Source organism: Sphaeramia orbicularis, chromosome 8 (genome assembly GCF_902148855.1).
Source record: "Sphaeramia orbicularis chromosome 8, fSphaOr1.1, whole genome shotgun sequence".
Taxonomy (NCBI): domain Eukaryota; kingdom Metazoa; phylum Chordata; class Actinopteri; order Kurtiformes; family Apogonidae; genus Sphaeramia; species Sphaeramia orbicularis.
In genome coordinates this window covers 11,290,313-11,309,063 of record NC_043964.1, presented here as the reverse complement: position 1 = coordinate 11,309,063, position 18,751 = coordinate 11,290,313, and the positions used below count along the sequence as shown (strand labels likewise).

At 38.4% G+C, this 18,751-nt stretch overlaps 1 protein-coding gene across 1 annotated transcript; it reads left to right on the top strand.

The window, feature by feature from the left end:
• Positions 1–2,167: 2,167 nt before the first annotated feature.
• On the top strand, positions 2,168–15,583 carry metrnla (meteorin like, glial cell differentiation regulator a). Its single transcript, XM_030142148.1, has 4 exons — positions 2,168–2,530; positions 4,283–4,671; positions 13,533–13,592; positions 14,752–15,583. Exons 1-4 carry the CDS (start codon positions 2,433–2,435, stop codon positions 15,063–15,065), a joined length of 861 nt encoding a protein of 286 aa, XP_029998008.1. The 5' UTR covers positions 2,168–2,432; the 3' UTR covers positions 15,066–15,583.
• Positions 15,584–18,751: the final 3,168 nt, after the last annotated feature.

Here is an 18,751-nt window from a genome sequence, read left to right as displayed (position 1 = left end):
TTATAAGTTATTATGATATTATTTTTGAGTTTGATGCCCTAACTTGCACTTTGCAAACTCATCTTGCGGACCGGCTTGGAACCTTTGGCGGGCCGGTTTTGGCCCCCGGGCCGCATGTTTGACACCTGTGATGTAAAGGATGTGATTGTGGATGTTTCTTGTATAATTAAAGAAAACTAATTAAAAGACACAAATGTAAATATTTTTTAATGAGTTTTTGTGAAAAAAGTGGTTGGAAATCAGTGATCTAAAAAAAAAAAAAAAAAAAAGAAACACAAAAGATTTCACTGATTTTCAGATTCACTCTCGCCAACAGCTGTGTCATCACCATGAGGTTACATTGTAAAAGTAGTGAAGTAGTGGAACTTGTTTGAATCACTAAAAAAGAAAAATCAAGTCCAAAATGCTGGTTGGATGTAGTTTCTAAGATAAAGTCCAGTGGCGAAATGTGAAATTTTGTGAATTAATGAGAGAATGGGTTTTATTAAAAAGGGAATGTTTGTCTCAGAGGTTCCAGATCTGCTTCAAAACATTGTCCCTTGAAGACCTAGACAAGGCATCTTCTGATCTAGAACGTTTCACAACATTTTAATCACTTATCCTACCAATACATGTAAATAATTGGTGTAAAATGCAGTTTCTCATCTTTTCATGGTCATCAGATATGACCCATTTGCATGTTCAGAGGCTACATAGTGAACATGGAAACACCATCATCTTCTGAAACATTGATTCACCAGTAAAACCCATGGAGATTGATAAATGACAGTGGTTGCAGATACTTGTTTTTATATTCATTAATGCTAAATTGTGCTGAACGAGTCACTTTTTTTTTTTTTTCAGTTTTCTCAGTTTTGATCCAATAACCTTTGAATTTATTCTCAACGTTTTTTGAAAATCTACATAATCAGTAAGTTAAATATAGAAAAATACCTGATTTTCACACACTTCTTCTTATATTTAGTTAACCCTTTCATGCATGACATCCGCATTTGTAGACACATATAATTGAAGTTCACTTTCCAAAGGGTTATAAAGGCAATATTCTCCAAACCACATGGGGGCAGTCTCTATGGACTCTAAGCAATACAACGAAAAAAAGTAGCATCTTATTGTAAATAGTGATCTCATAAAATGAACCTCAGCTATGGGTTTTCTGTCCACGTGTACGAACAAGAGTATCATAGCTTTATACAAACAAAACAAAACAAAAAAACAATAAACAAAAACTGCCCACTGCAAGGGACATTCCATAAAACTTTTAAAAAATGCATCTGAAAAAAATGTTGCATCCTGATGTTTCCAGTATAGGCATTTATTTATTTATTTTATTTAATTTAATTTTTTTTTTTTTTTTTTTTTTTTTTTTTTTTTTTTTTTAAGGCCAAACCTTGCACTTTCCTGGGTCCCAGGAGGTGAAATATCTTCCTAATGAAACCATATTTTAAAAAATAAAATAAAAACAATGATAATAATAATAAAATCAAAATGCATTTCAACTTTAAACTATTTTTGAGAAATAAAATCATAAAAAAAAAAAAATAAAAAAAAAATCTAGATACCTTTTTTCATAATTCATGCATGAAAGCGTTAATGGTATATTTGGAAATACTGGAAATGTTTATTTTAGAATCAGAATTGCCTTTATTGTCATTTCACAGTACAAAATGCATCAAACGAAATTGAGTTCGATGATTAGGGACATCAGGCCGCTGCTCCTAGTACAGAGTACAACTAAAGCGCTACCACAAAACCCTTTCCTCAAAAGCTGTTACTTCAGTTTTTTTCGGTTTTAACATAATAACTTTTGAATTTACACTGAGCTTGTATAAACATCTATACGGTCATTAAATTAAGTAGAAGAAATATATGAAGAAACACTGAATCCAAAGGACAACGTTTGATAAACTGTGAAAAATCGTAAAAAAAAAAAAAAAAAAAAAAAAAAAAAAAAGAAATGTAGAAAGTTACCACAAAAATGTCTCCAGTTCTCAAAAGGGTTAAAGTAGTTAAAATTTAGCCCATTTATTCGAGCGATATTAGCGTTTACGTACAATGAGTTGTTGGAGCATTGGTGGAACACTTGAACGCACCATCCGAGCACTTGAACGCATCATGCGTGTTAAACAGCGCTGTGTGACGTGGAGAGCCATCAGGGCTGAAGCCGAGCCTCTGGAGCTGAACTCACTCCACATTTCAGTGCTCGTAGTCAGAGCAAGTGGGTTGTACGGATCGGAACGGAACGGAACGGAACTGCAAGACCCCAGCGCGTCGATCCGCCAGAACTTACCGAGAATAAACGGAGGATAGTTCAGGGAGCGTCGGCGCGGCTGAGGGGAGCGGACCGGGGTTCATGGAAACGACATGTATCTGGAAACGCGGCGGCGGACTTTAACATAGTTTGACCCGAGGAGAGGAGAAGTGAGATCAACATGCTCCCCCCGATGCTGCTCTCCCTCCTGCCTCTTCTCTGCCTCTGTCGGATTTCTTTTTGCCAATATTCGAGCGACCAGTGCAGCTGGAAGGGGAGGTGAGGACACTTTGATTTTAATTCTAATAAAAGTGCACCAAAAAAAAAAAAAAAAAAAAAAAAAAAAAAAAAAAAAAAAAATCTGGAGCTGGAGCTGAGATGACTGAAACCATTTAAATTAGTGAAAAAACCTTAAAGAGTCATGAATTAGAACAGCCTAGAAATAAACTAAGCTTTAATTTTGTGTAATAACTTACAATGAACTTATTTGTTAAATGCAACCACATCCAGTTTGATTAAAAAAAAAAAAAAACATTTAGAAGTTCTAGTATCCCATCTTAAAATCTAATTAAATTCTAATTCATTAAAAAGATAATGTGAACAAAAAGCAGAAAAAAAAGGGGGAAAAAATCATATTCAGTCCTCTTATTCTTGTATTTTACTGAAAAATCCCTTATAAAATAAATAACATGCTACTAAAATAACCATAGAGCAGCCTATTCTGGTCTCCTCAGAGCTTTTAAGTATTCCAATCTGTTCCTTTTTAAATATTTCAGTCATATTTCAATCCTCGGGCTGTCTGAATACACTGGAAACTTCACCTCTCATCAAACATCTGCTGAAATCTGTTTTGCACTTGAGAGGCCGTGCCTCAAATACTGTGGTTTTGTTTTTCATCCCTGCAGTCAGGAGGGGAAGGCAGGCCGTATTCAGCACTTTGAGCTCTTAACCAATAATCTGTTGTTCATTAGTAAGACTCTGACTAATCTCCTTTAATTGCATGCAGAGATGATGAAGTTAGGCAGGACTTAATTAGAGACACGCTGAGGAGAGGCTGGTTATGAGGCTTCAGATGCATATGCTCAGCATGTGCCGTGGGTTACTTTAGATCTATGGTGCATTTGAATTTCAGCATCTCATTTTCAGGAAACTGGGCGTTTCTCTCTCCCCCACCCCCCCACCCCCTCCTGCCCTCCCTTCTTCCCTCCTTCCCTCCTTCCCTGAGTCCAACCACTAGCTTGGCATGCGTATGCTGGTAGACTCCTGATGGCTTCCTGCCTCTGCTTTTGCCACAGAATGACTGACAGGCTGGAGTTTTCAAACCCTGACCAGGCATTAAGTTCTGGAGGGAGTCATTTGGTCATGCTGGCGCCACAGTCCGAAGTGCTGCCCGGACAAGTCTCTTCCAGTCTCTTTGGTGGCTTGAAAGCGAGGGGAGGTTCGGTGCGTGACCTGCATTTGCACTTGCATGCAGCAGGCCCGGCTACTGTTGCCGCCGTTGTCTGCCCAGAAGCCCCTGTGTCCCTCCATTCATCCATTTCTGCTTCCAAACTCTTCCCCAAAGGCAGCCTGCCAGCCAGCGGTGCATTTTGCCAAAGCTCTGGGAGGAACAATGTGGTATGGGGTGTGTGTGTGTGTGTGTGTGTGTGTGTGTGTGTGTGTGTGTGTGTGTGTGTGTGTGTGTGTGTGTGTGTGTGTGTGTGTGTGTGTGTGTGGAGCTGAGGTCATTTCGGCTGCTCCGGCTCGTGACTGGTCATGCAGCCAGTCTTGCGTGCAGGCAGCCCTTAATGCTTTACGAGGAATGTGGTCTAATGTCCTTGAAGCCTGCCAGAGGTCCACACCTTGGTCTGTTCATTCAGGATATAAATAAGCAGAAAATCATTTAACAAACTGTCAAGTTCTTTTATACGCTTCAGTTTGAGCTTTAAAAAAAAAAACACACCACTACAGAAAATTCCCTGCTGGTTTTCGGTGAATCTGTGTAGTTTTTCCAAATCCCTGTTGACACCATTTCCCTTCTGTCTTTTCCAGTGGTCTGACTCATGAGGGCCACGCCAGGGACGTGGAGCAGGTGTACTTGCGTTGCTCCCAAGGTTCATTGGAGTGGCTTTACCCCACGGGCGCCATCATCGTCAACCTCCGACCCAACACCGTGTCACCGGCTGTGGCCAAGCTCTCGGTCTGCATCAAACCCACCACAGAATCCAGCGGGACCAACATCTACCTGGACCGCATGGGGAAGCTGCGGCTGCTGCTGCACGAAGAGGACCAGGCTCAGGGAAAGGTGCTCTGCTTCGGGATTCAGGAGGGAGCGCTGTTCATCGAGGCCGTCCCGCACATGGACATCAGCAGACGCATCACGGCGTTCCAGTACGAGCTGGTCAGCGACAGACTGGGGGCGGATAAACGATTAACGGGTGGTAAGATGCATCTGTTATTACGATTTCTAAGTATCCTTATGTTCAGGGAAAACCACCTATCTCCAAACAGAGGTGTAAGAAAATATCATGATATATCATTTCACGATACTGTACCGATATCAGAAAACACTGTATGGATATTTTTTTGGTATTTTTTCAAATGCAGACATGGTGAGGGTTCATTTTTGTTTTTTGTTTTTCTTTTATGTTTATATTTTAAGTATTATTTTTTTTTTACACTGTTTTATTAAATAACGATTTCAAGCTTCCTAAAGCACTTTTTACTGTTTGAAAGAGGCAGATACGATACTGTATCGATATCAAAAAGTACTCTATCAATATTTTTTTGGTATTTATTCAAATGCAGTCATGGTGAGGGTTCATTTTTGTTTTTTCTTTTTCTTTTTTGTTTATATTGTAAGTACTATTTTTACACTGTTTTGCTAAAATAATGGTTGTTTCAAGCTTCTTAAAGCACTTTTTACCGCCTGAAAGAGGCGAATACGATACTATATCGATATCAAAAAGTACTGTATCGATATTTTTTTGGTATTTATTCAAATGCAGGTTCATTTTTGTTTTTTCGTTTTTCTTTTATGTTTCTATTTTAAGTATTATTTTTTACATTGTTTTGGTAAATAATGGTTATTTCAAGCTTCCTAAAGCACTTTTTACTGTTTGAAAGAGGCAAATACCATACTGTATTGATATCAAAAAGTACTGTATCGATATTTTTTTGGTATTTATTCAAATGCAGGTTCATTTTTGTTTTTTGTTTTTCTTTTATGTTCATATTTTAAGTATTATTTTTTACATTGTTTTGGTAAATAATGGTTATTTCAAGCTTCCTAAAGCACTTTTTACCGTCTGAAAGAGGCAGATGTTGGTTCCTTTGTTGGGATGGCAAAAAAATGATGTTACCATGTTGGATGGTTCAGGAACTGTCAACTCTACGCATTCATTTTGCAACTAATAGAATATGAACATTTGAGCAGGATCTTGAACTGTAAGGTCTGTGAAACATAATTTAAGTTTTTAGGAACGTTTTGTGATATAGCATTAGATCGTGTTCGGATCAAATAAAATTGTTTAGTATTTTGGCATATTTCTGTTGTAATTAAATATTTACTGGAAATAATTTTTCAAAAAAAGAAACAAAATAAGCAAAAAAAAATATCGCCTTGTTAACATATTGTGAAATATTGCAATATATCGTATCTTGATCCTAGAATTGTGATATGTATCATATCACCAGATTCTTGCCAATACACACCCTTATCTCCAAATGTGTTTCTTTATGGGTTGAAAAAATTGTCATCTGTGTTTAAACCCATAAAGACCCACACAGCCACTGCCACTGTTTGTCGTCTTTTCATGGTCATCAGATATGACTCATTTGGACATTCAGAGGCTCTGTAGTTACTATGGAAACACCGTCATCTTCTACAACATTGAATCACCAGTAAAATTCATGGAGTTTAATCAGTGACAATGGATTGAAACACTTGTTTCATGTTCAGTTAATGATATATTTTGTTGTGAAAGTCCCTTTTTCTTCAGTTTCCTCTGTTTCTTATTTAGTTTTTATGAACATCTACATGATCAGTGAAATAAAAATGGGAAAATACATGATTTACACTGAAAAACCATGAAATACAGAGGATAATACTATAATAAATGTTAATAAATCACTTAAGAATGATGAAATGGATAGAAAAATTAATTTGGGAACTGCCACAGAAGAAGCCCTGGGTCTTTATGGGTTAAGATAGATAAATTCTATAAAATCCCTGTTGGATTAGGTGGAAAATGCCTCATCACAAAGCTGAAAACAGTTGACTTTTAGATAAATGGTTCTCAAAAAACACTATTAACATTTAAGTAGCCTCCATAAAGTTCCTCACCCTTGTTTGTTCGGTTCTTCTCTATTCCTTTGTGCTTTGTCCTTGTGATGCCGTTCACTAAATGCAGCCATCTACTGGTGGAAGCTTTTATTAACTTAGACTCTAATGGTAGGAAACTCTACATTTGCTTCAACATACTCCTCACACCAAAGCCAAAAAGCTGTTTTTCTGGTAGCATTGTCTGTTGGTTTTGGAAGAACGCATTTCTTGTCAAACATCAAGACATCAAACCATCCAAATCTGAAGCTTTTAAGGTTTTTCTCAAACTATACTGCACACATATCTTGTGGCAAATATGTAAAACTATCCACAATGGATTAAAGTGTAAATGCTAGGACTGTAAGTTGTTTTTTTTTCTCTTTTCTTGTTGGATAGCTTGTGTGTAGAGGGGCACAGCTGAACAGTGGGCCTCCATTGAAAAACAGTTGTCTGTTTTCACGCTGCGTACCTGCCAAACCTGCGCCGTTTCAAGCTGCGCAACTGTTCAAGCAACTGTGTTTTTATTTCCACCTAAAGCAAAATATGCACAGTATCAGGCCCACATCTGTTTTCACAGCTCTCTGGGTTCACATATCCTGCATCATTATATGGCACGGCACAAGAAGACGGAGGCAGACTTAAATGTAGAGGACTTTGTTTTTCACCACATCAGTGCGTGATGTTCAGCTTTATAGTCCGATCTGACACTGTGATGTGGCCCGAGATAGACGGTGGTCTGGTGTCTTCTTCTTCTTCTTCTTCTCTCTTCTTCTTCTTCTTCTTCTTCTTCTTCTTCTTCTTCTTCTTCTTTCTTCTTCTTCTTCTTCTTCTTCTTCTTCTTCTTCTTCTTCTTCTTCTTCTTCTTCTTCTTCTACTTCTACTTCTTCTTCTACTTCTTCTTCTTCTTCTACTTCTACTTCTTCTTTTACTTCTCCTTTTTCTCCTTCTTTATCTCCTTTTTCTTCTTCTCCTTCTTCTCCTCCTTTTTCCTCCTCCTTTTTCTCCTCCTTTTTCTTCTTCTCCTTCTTCTCCTCCTTTTTCCTCCTCCTTTTTCTCCTCCTTTTTCTTCTCCTCCTTTTTCTTCTCCTTTTTCTCCTTCTCCTTCCTCTTCTTCTTCTCCTTCTCCTTCTCCTCTTCCTCCTCCTCCTCCTCCTTTTTCTCCTTCTCCTTCCTCTTCTTCTTCTCCTTCTCCTCTTCCTCCTCCTTTTTCTCCTTCTTCTCCTTCCTCTTCTTCTTCTCCTCCTCCTCCTCCTTCTTCCTCTCCTTCTTCTCCTTCTCTTCCTCCACTCTTTCCTCTGCCTTCCCTTTCTCTCTGACCCACTGCGTTGGGATTGAGTTGCTCACCATCAAACTGGAATGTATCTCCAGCCAGATGTTGGGAGGACCTTTCCTAGGAGCATATAGGCTAACCCCCCCCCCCCACACACACACTTACCCCCACCCTCCTCTTTGGACTGTCACTCCCTCTGTCTCTTTTTCAGCTAACTTAACCCTTTATCAAGCAAGTGACTATTTTTGGTCATCCCCATACACATTACTAGACTGTGACAGTCTCAGGTCCAATGTGGTCTCCAGGGTCTGTAAGGTCCACCTCTGCATGAGCAGTGAGTAGATCTGCTTTGTTAGGTAACGATACTAATGTTACAATTCAAAATATTTTATTGTCATGTGTACAGTAAAGAAACAGATTTCCCTGTACAATGAAAAACGTACTTTGCCGTCCACATGGAATGAAACAAGATTTTAAGATAAGTATGAAAGTATGAGTATAAAAATTTAAATAGAATCATTTAACTAGGAAATTACTACAACCAAAACAAAGTGGCATTTAAAAGAAAATAGCATACAAAAGAGGAAAGTATATACTTACATAAATGTGCAACATCTGGGTAACTGTGCAAACAGTCAGAGGTAAATGACATACATGTACAAACATGTGCAAAACTGCCTGAGATAAGTGAGATGTTTAAAGTAATGGTTCAAAGGGATGTTGACAGGTGTCTGTATCAGCGCTATGTTATGTTGGTCTAATGTTCTAAAATCCATGTTCCTTTCACATTACATATGTTTTTCATGGGTTTTTCTATAAATACACTTATTGGATTTATTTTTTTTGCCACTTATGGGCAAGGAATCAAATATGGTAACTTTACTGACCTTGATTTTCTACATAACAATAAAAAAAATTCAAAAAATGTCACAAAAGTAATATATTCTTGTTATGTCCTGCATTAACACACTAAGGTAACACTACCAGGAATGTACTTTGTTTCTATTTTTCACCCACATTTTGGTTATATAATATAAATACTGTCAAATGTGTTCATTCTAATTTGGTTTAGGCCTATTTGGTTCATTGTTCTAGCTTGAAGTCTAAGAACAGGAGTGAGTATTTAAGATGTTATTATGTTAAATTATTTGATGATGAGAATGAGAGTGGGATTAAATAAGTTTTTCTTCTTCCCACCCCTTTTCGAGTGTAGATGAATGATTTTGGAATTTTGGATTTGCATGTGTTCTGTAAATGCTCAAAAAAAAACAAAAAAGGTTGAAATGTGGAATTTCAGAGTATTCCAATAAGTGTCCTATAAAGGGTTAAACTATCCCCCCTTTTCTTCCCCTCTGTCTCACTATTTCCTACCTCTTAATTTCTTCCTTGTATATATATCATTCTAGTATTTTCCTTCTCGTTCCTCTCGCCTTCATATATCTTCCCTCTCTCTTCCCAGCTGTTTGAAGTGGTTTTCATCTGTGCTGAGTGGTATTAGTGAGTTGCGCTCCATTACAGTGGAATGCATCTGGGCCCAGATGTTGCAGGGACTCTACATCATGCCCCTCCACCCTTTTTTTTTTTTTTTTTTAAACTGCTCCTCCCATCCCTCATCCCTCTCCACTCCTGTGAAGTGGTTCTGATCAGAGCGGTGCTGCATGCGCGCCGGCCAACGTAGAGATGCTGACTCGGCTCTCGGCCCATTCCTGCGGTTCTGTTTCATGTCTGACATATGAGCCCCTGCTTTGCTCTGCGTCTGAGAGAAGAAAAAAACAGGATTGGGTTTAGGCCTCGGCTCGCTGCTCCGTCTAATGCTATGGCAGCGTGCAGGCTCACTTCAAAGGGCCTTTGCACTCTGCTCCAGGCCTCTGGGCGAGGTCGGCGCTCTGAAGTCTCCCGTTTCTCCAGCTGTTCTTAAGCTGCCTGAGCTTGTGGCGGTTTGACCCCTGATCTCTGTAGTGATGCGGCAGCGCGCAATGTTGCTACACAAGCTTGACCCAAGACACGCTCACCCCTCACCCCTCAACTTCACACAACTCGACTAAAAATAAGCTCCGGTTCTGCAGCTGAAGGCGGCACATATATGTATTTTTCCACAAGATATGCTTGTAGACTTAACTCTTTATCCTTCCCAAAACCCAGCAATGCATTTTTGTCCTCTGTAAGGGACAAGAGTTTCATAGCTTGTCTAAAAAAACAGAAAAAAATGCTGTCCACTGGAAAGAATATTCCATAAAAAAGTAGAATTGGAAAAAATGTATCTGAAAAACACTGCTGCATAATGGTATTTCCAATCAAGACAATTATTTAATGTAAAAAAAGCCAAAACTTGTATTCTGCTGGGTCTCAGGAGGTTACAGTGCACTCATAGAAATACTCTGAAATTCAACGTTTCAACCTTAGTGTATTATTGTAGGACATAACAAGACTTTATTATTTTTTTTGTTTGTTTGTTTTTTTGACTTTTTATTGAAATTACAACAATGACAATATAAAAAAGTCATATAGTATCCAATGTAAGTGTGTCAGAACAAGAACACAACACCTGCACTTACATGTACACATAAACAAAAAAAAAAAAACAAAAAAAACGGGGCGGGGGGGTCTGCCTACTTACTTAATATTAAAGATTTCATTACTTTTTTTTAAAGTCTTTGTATTGAAATTACAACAATGACAATATAAAAAAGTCATATAGTATCCAATGTAAGTGTGTCAGAACAAGAACACTACACCTGCACTTACATGTACACATAAACAAAAAAAAAAAAAAAAAAAACGGGGCGGGGGGGTCTGCCTACTTACTTAACATTAAAGACTTTATTACTTTTGTGTAATTTTTCAATTTTTTTTTTTTTTATTATCATGTCGGAAATCAAGTTAATGAAGTGACCATATTTGGTTTCTTACCCATAGGTGGCAAAAAATATCCAAGAAATGGATATGAAAATAATAGTAATACAAGAAAAACACATGTAAAGTGAAAGGAACATGTATTTTGGAACATTAGAACAACCTAAGTGCTGATCCAGACACCTGTCAACATCCACATTATCCCTTTTTTTAAAAAATTACTATTCTAACCTTTATTTAACCTCCTAAGACCCAGCTGTGGGTTTTCTGTCCACATTTGTGGACAAGAGTTTCACAACTTTATACAAAAAAACAAAAAGAAAAGAAAACTGTCCACCACAAAGGACATTCCATAAAAATTTTAAAAACTGCATCTGAAAAAATTGTTGTATCAATATACAGGGGTTGGACAAAATAATGGAAACACCTTAAAAAATCAACAAAATATAATTTAATATGGTGTAGGTCCGCCTTTTGCGGCAATTACAGCCTCAATTCTCCGAGGTATTGATTCATACAACTTGTGAATTGTTTCCAAAGGAATTTTAAGCCATTCTTCAGTTAGAATACCCTCCAACTCTTTTAGAGACGATGGCGGTGGAAATCGACGTCTTACTTGAATCTCTAAAACTGACCATAAATGCTCAATAATGTTGAGGTCTGGGGACTGTGCCGGCCATACGAGATGCTCAACTTCATTAGAATGTTCCTCATGCCATTCTTCAACAATTCTAGCTGTATGGATTGGGGCATTATCATCTTGAGGTGAAGGTGTTTCCATTATTTTGTCCAACCCCTGTAGGCACTTATTTAATAAAAAACAAAAAAGCTTGTACTTTACTGACATTTCCTGGGTCTCAGGAGGTTAACCAGGAAAAAACCTCATTGAGATTGAAAATCTCTTTTTCAAGAATGTCCTGGCCAAGACAGCAGCAGAAGTTACCCAAAATGGAAATCACAGCCAAACATCCACAATAATATACATAAACACAATGAAAGTCAGTACTAAAAACCAACTTAAAACTGATAATAACATACATATAAAACATCACCATTATTTTAAAAGGTACTAAAACTACTTTTGAACATCATTCCTTACATTCGTACCATTACTCCATTATTTCATGGTACCTAACAAAGCAGGTACACTCATTGTTCAGGCAGAGGTGGACCTTATAGACCCTGTAGACCACATTGGACCTCACTGTAACTGTTGCTGTCACTGTCTCGTAATGTATATGGAAATGACCAAAAATAGTCACTTAAGCTACAATCTCAACTATCATAATATAAGGTTTTTTTCCTTTTTTTTTTTTTATTGGAAAAGGAGCGAGATATCTTAGCATTACCATTCATACATATGATATGTATTAGAGTCCTTTTTGTATTTCTTATTTTATACATATGAAAGTGTCAAAAAAAAAAAAAAATAATAATAATAATATATGAACTGAGTACTTGCAGTTTTGGTATTTCTCCCTTAAAAAAAAAGACAGTCACAGCTTTCAATACCTCTGGGTTCTTTAAACATTACACGTTTATGCAAAAGTAAAACATAAGCAAAAAATAAAGACAGGGAGATTATAAAGAAGAAATTTTTAGAGGAGTGATACAAATTCTGGGCGGTTAGAGGATACCAACTTAATCCATTTGTCCCAAATATGGTAAAATGTATCCCTCTGGATTCTGATAGAGTAAGTCAATTTTTCCATTTTGAAAATTTGCAAGATAGTCTCGTACCAGTCTTCTAATGCTGGTGGAGTTGGCTTTAACCACCTTCTTGTGATAGATTTCTTGCTGGCTGCTAAAAGTGCCTGTAATAACTTTGTATCCTCCCTCCGTTCTAGTACTGAGACATCAGCAAGATAATATAAGGTTGTTTCCAGCGCGTTAAATCCTCCCCCTAATGCTGACGGGACCCTCCCTCCGCAGTCCTTTCCCCACCTCAGCTGCTAAAGAAAACCACAGCAGGTCCAGGGCTAATAAAGGCGTTGTGGTCCATCCAGCTGCACCTGAGTCAACTAATCAATGACTTGACTGCCCTCATTTAGAGCCCGTTCTCCTGCCGTAAAATACTCTGGCTGGTTGCATACTAGTTGTTGCTCTACAAAGGTGAAATTTAGCCCGGGGCAGTGTTTTTAGTCTGGTTTGAAGCCATTTTGCTAATGCCCCTCATTTATTTTAGTCCGCTTTTAGTGTTCAAGATGATAAATTATAGTTTTGGAAATGTTCTTGTGGTTAGTTTTTGATTTTTTTTTTTTTTTTTTTTTTACTTCAAAGCTGGTTAGATGACCTGATTTTTAAGACCAGATGAGTAGAGCTGGAGGCCTCTTTAGTGTCTCTGCCCCCCCTTTACCCTGATCATCTGGTCCTAGTTTGTCATGGAGTGTCAAGGAGTTCCTTTCTCGATGGTGAAACTATCAGCACACCCTTCTTCAGCACAGAGAACACACAGTTAGAGCATTTTTAAATAAGCCCAGATAAACATTTATTATTTCCTTCAGCACCAGCGTGTCCAGCTGGGTTGGTCGTGACAGCTGACTCCCGCTCTGCTGTCTGTGTAAATAAATAACCATGTGGTGATGGAAATTACTGTGAGGCCCCCCCCCCCCCCCCCCCGAACACACACACAGATTTTGTGTGTATGTGTGTGTGAGGGATAATCCTGGCCATGCTACAGTTTAGTGTTTGCATTGGTGGTATTTAACTGGAAAGTTGTAGACCTGTCGGCAAGATTTTTATTATTCTACAAGACAGGAAGTGCTAAAGAAATCAGGGACTTTTCCTGTTTGTAGTTTTCTATTCGCTTTTTGGCTCCAAACTCACACACATCCCTCCTTTTTATTTCCATTTAGGACCCTGTCAGCCCTGCAGTGATTCTGAGATGCTTTTAGCAGTTTGCACCAATGACTTTGGTAAGTAACAGTGTTGTTTGGAAGAAATATAGGCTTCCAGCTGTTTTAGTGATAGAAATATCCAAGTAAAACACCATTCTGTTTAGAGGGAGATTGGGTTTTTAAAGGGCCATATACTTTTGGCAGTTTAGAGCAGGAGTCAATAACACATTAATCTGTCAAAAAAAAAAAGAAAGAAAAGAAAACAGACAGTTGGGAATGAACTGTCGTTGACCTGTTTCAAATTGTTAATTGAACATTGAAGTCTGTGTACTATAGGAATGTGGATCAAAATAACCTTAAGAAGTTTTGTTTGCGGTGATTATTTTGCCTTAGTTTTTTTGAGAACCCATTAGAGGCAAGTTCTGCAGATGCTAATGTTAATCTAGTTTGTTAACTCGTTAAAACCTGATGAGTCATCATCACTAGTCGCTTTTCCGTTGAGCCTCAAATTGCACAACTATAACTTGCGCATAAAACTTTGCCTAATGGAAAAACGACAATTTCGCAAAAACTCTCTTTTGGGCTTGCAAGAGGTGGTTTTTTAGGCGTAGCGAAATTGGTATATCACGCAACATTGCAATTGAAAGACCTTTTTCGCAAATAGTCATGTGAACAAAAAAAAAAAAAACAGATGGATGTTGCAACATGTGAAGAAGAATAATTTTAAAACAAACATGGCGCAGTATGTGTGGATACATGAGGAAGCCCAATCATTTTTGAATGGAGGACGGGATAAAGGGGTAACGAGTATTCTAGATTCAAAACAACAGATATTTATGTTTGTTGCCATGTTTATGGAATGACTTCTTGTGTCATCTCGCCATAATAAATAAACAAATCATCGCATTTGTGATTTAATGGAAAAACCGACCTTATGCACTTGTATTTTTTTGACATTTAGCAAATATCGGTAAAGTTTTGCGCAGATGTCTAATGGAAAAGCGACTACTGACACACCCTGTGCATATGCAGTTTGGATGACTGTAGGTCTTTCACTGTTTGTGCAATTGGAAAAATTCCAATGGTTTCTGAAACCTGAGACGTTGCGCTTTACAGGTTTTATTGGGTCATTTCGGTAATTTTACTCACGCCTGGAGGGTTAAACATCATGTTAGTACTATCTACTCAATCCTAACTGGGAACCATTTTCTAAATCCTGACTTTTTGGTGTTTCTAGTTGCACGGGGCATCATCAGGAAGGTGGAGCAGGAAGAGGAGTATTCATCGGTCACTGTGGAGATTAGCCGCCTCTACAGACAGAAGACCCAAGTGTTTGCATCTGGGGGTGTGAGGGTACGGACCTGGACTGGCAAAATCAAGATGCCCCACCAGTGTAGAGTGAAGGCTGGTGAGGGGGATTTTCTTTTCACTGGGACTGTCAGGTTTGGTGAGGCGTGGATGGGCTGTGCACCACGATACAAAGACTTCCTACGGTTGTACAATGAAGCTCAGCATCAGCAGACCAACCCCTGTCAGGTGGACACTGACTGACCGGGTTAGGCGCACATGACCGGAGATGGGACGAGTACTCGGTGAGCAGAGACAGACTAGCCTGTGGAAGAGCCTCTGTCCTCTCCTGCTGTCTGGTGACTCTTCGGAGACAGAAACTGGAACTCCTGAATGTTGCCAAGCAACGTGCGAACGTGATGCAACGTGGAATGTGTTCGGACTGCTTTACCCGCAGCTGAAGAACTCCCAAGTTTTAAATGTAGCAGACGACGATTGGTTTTTAATGTGTATAAAATGTGAATGAATGTTGTATATTTTGAAGCTCCACATGCTTTGTAAAAAAGCTCGATGTACAGTTGTGAAGTTTTTCTTATGACAGAAATGTGTAAATTGAAAGGTTTTTATTTTTATTTTGTTAAAAAAAATCATTTGCAATGTTAAGGCCTGAGTTTTTGTGCTTTTCAGGCTGTTCAGTAAAAACAAAAACAAAACAGACAAACCAAAAAAAAACAAAATCGTTCTTTTTACCCTTGAGAATAAAAGCTTTTATTCCTTGGAAACGTCTGTGTCTTTTTATGAGAGAAGTGAATAAATCTCAAGTGGGCAAGTTTTAACCTCAACCTTTATGTTGCATTGAAACTTGTGACCGTGCCTTGTGCTTAATGGGCCGATCATTCCAAACTTTAATTCATTTTGACACACTAAGGTTATAAACCCAAACGTAATGTTATTCAAGAATGCCTTAGATGGACATAGTAGGTAATTTAGTGAATATTCACAGCAGTACATGCAGGTTATTTTTTCCATACTCCTCTTTTTTTTTGGAGTAAAAACACTTTCATATGCTTTGCATTATCCTCGTCTCCAAGGTTCACCTCGGCCTTAAGCTTGCACCGTCTGCCAGGGGTACAGAGAGATTGATATCGGAGTTGGGGTGGATTCCTCTGCGTTGGTTCCTGTGGTGATGGGGGTGGCCGTGTGTCAAGGTCAATGTGAAAAGCCTCTTTGTTCCAGCGCAGCAGCCTGGTATGAGAGAGAGACGACTAAAGACAGACCTGAATACAGCTCTGTGACTGGGCACGCAGCAGAAAGCAGCACCCTCCGACCACACTCCAAATTTTGATTGGCATGTGTGCTTCTGCTGGAGCGCCCCGTTAAAATAAAGGCTGTTAATTTTCATTGTCTCATATGAAACAGAAGGAAAGCGTCGGGTTGTTGGAGCTCTTAGCGCTTTTTTTTTTACCACAATGCATGATTCAGTCTGAGAGCCAGGCTTGTTAGGATGACATCCAGTTCATGGCCAAGGCTCTTTTTGTCTGCCTTTTCACTTAAACGGAAACGCACCTAGAATGTCTTTCAATAAGTTGCCCCACATAGACAATTACTTTTCCAGACGGCGCTGTGCACTGAATTGATTGGTCTAAATTCCAGCTGAAAAGCCAGCGGTCCCAGAAATGCTCACTGAGAAATGCAAACATAGTTTCTATGGTAACAGTGCCTTACTGTGAACCTTCTCGCTCTGGCTTAAAGACTAGGAGACTTGTAGGAACAGGAGGAGGAGGAGGAGGAAGGTCAGTGTTGGGTACTCTGCTGCTCCAGCTGTCCCAGACCTTTCCCTCTTCATCAGCCTTTGCTCTGTTTGCACCATGTGGCTGAAAAGCTGCAGGAACCAGACCCACGGTCTTCAGGTGGCTCCACAGATTCCACTAAAACCTGTCCAAACCAGTACATTTTACCTCTTTTTGCCCCCGGTGCATAATACCACTGAATAACAACAAGAACACCTAGCTTTTACAAAGGTTTATTGTTGCACAGGTTGGCTCAAGTCACACATGTGGCTTTCCTGCCACAGCAATGCTTCATCAGTTTACACTTAGCATAAAGCATTAGCAATTCTGACAGACCTCAGCAAGTCCTGCATATTTATGATGAAAAACAGTCACACTTAAACATACAGGGGTTGGACAAAATAATGGAAACACCTTAAAAAATCAACAAAATATAATTTAATATGGTGTAGGTCCGCCTTTTGCGGCAATTACAGCCTCAATTCTCCGAGGTATTGATTCATACAACTTGTGAATTGTTTCCAAAGGAATTTTAAGCCATTCTTCAGTTAGAATACCCTCCAACTCTTTTAGAGACGATGGCGGTGGAAATCGACGTCTTACTTGAATCTCTAAAACTGACCATAAATGCTCAATAATGTTGAGGTCTGGGGACTGTGTCGGCCATACGAGATGCTCAACTTCATTAGAATGTTCCTCATGCCATTCTTCAACAATTCTAGCTGTATGGATTGGGGCATTATCATCTTGAGGTGAAGGTGTTTCCATTATTTTGTCCAACCCCTGTATTATAGTAGTAAGATGTAACAAAAAAAAAAAAAAAAAAATTTAATAAGCAGCAACTAGGAACTGACTGATGGAAAACTTTGATTTGATCAGTGCTGAACATGGTGTCAACTAGTGCTTCATAATTATTAATAAAGACTAGTATTAATATTATCTGCAATAAGCAACTACTAAATGGAGAATATGCTCAGACTGCAGCCCTTTTTTTTTTTTTTTTTTTTTTTTCTTTTGCTCACACTTGACTCAAATCTGTTTTTCATGACAGTGTGGACTATAAAAGTAATCTGAGCATTTCTGTTCTGACCTTGACCACTTCCATATGCAGGTCTAAATCCAAAACAGACCTGATCTGGTCCAATGTGACCTGTCGGAACAGTCAGAGCAGAATTGACGAGAGTTTTAGATCACTCTAGATTACACTTCAGGGAGTCACTCAAACATCATAAAGTAATTCAAGAGTAAAATGCATAAATGCAGCAGTAAAATGTATAAAAAACACATCATATACAGTATTATGCAAAAGTTTAAGGCTACTATTAGATTTGTTGTTTTAACCTAAGACCCAGCTATGGGTTTTCTGTCCTTGTTTGTGGACAAGAGTTTCACAGCTATACACAAAAAACAAAAAAAAAAGCTCTCAACTGCAAAGGACATTCCATAATAAAAAAAAAATGCATCTGAAAACACTGTTGCATCATGATGTTTCCAATATAGGAAATTATTTAATTAAAAAAAGCCAAAACTTGTACTTTCCTGACATTCCCTGGGTCTCAGGAGGTTAAGGAGGTTATAATGGCCATACTTCACAGCATTTAAATAAATTTGAAAAAAATATGCATGTTTTAAAGGCTTTATGGGATTATGTGGACAGAGAAAAGAAAAGAAGGTGCAAAGAACACCAGAGAGTATCTAGAAATACCAGAAAGTTCCAAATTCACCACTGAAGGTCAACCTAAACCCTGACTTTCACCTGTAAAAAGCCCTTTTTTGTGTGTTTTAGCACAATATGTAAATGCTAGAATAAAGAGACTGAGTAATAAGTACAGGGTGGGGAAGCAAAATTTACAATATTTTGAGGCAGGGATTGAAAGACAGTATATGACCAATTAGTTTATTGAAAGTCATGAGAATTTATTTGCCACAAGAAAACTGACATAATAGAAAATGTTTTTATTCTATGTGTCCTCCTTCTTTCTCAATAACTTCCTTCACACGCTTCCTGAAACTTGTACAAGTGTTCCTCAAATATTCGGGTGACAACTTCTCCCATTCTTCTTTAATAGTATCTTCCAGACTTTCTGGTAATAGTTTTGCTCATAGTCATTCTCTTCTTTCCATTATAAACAGTCTTTATGGACACTCCAACTATTTTTG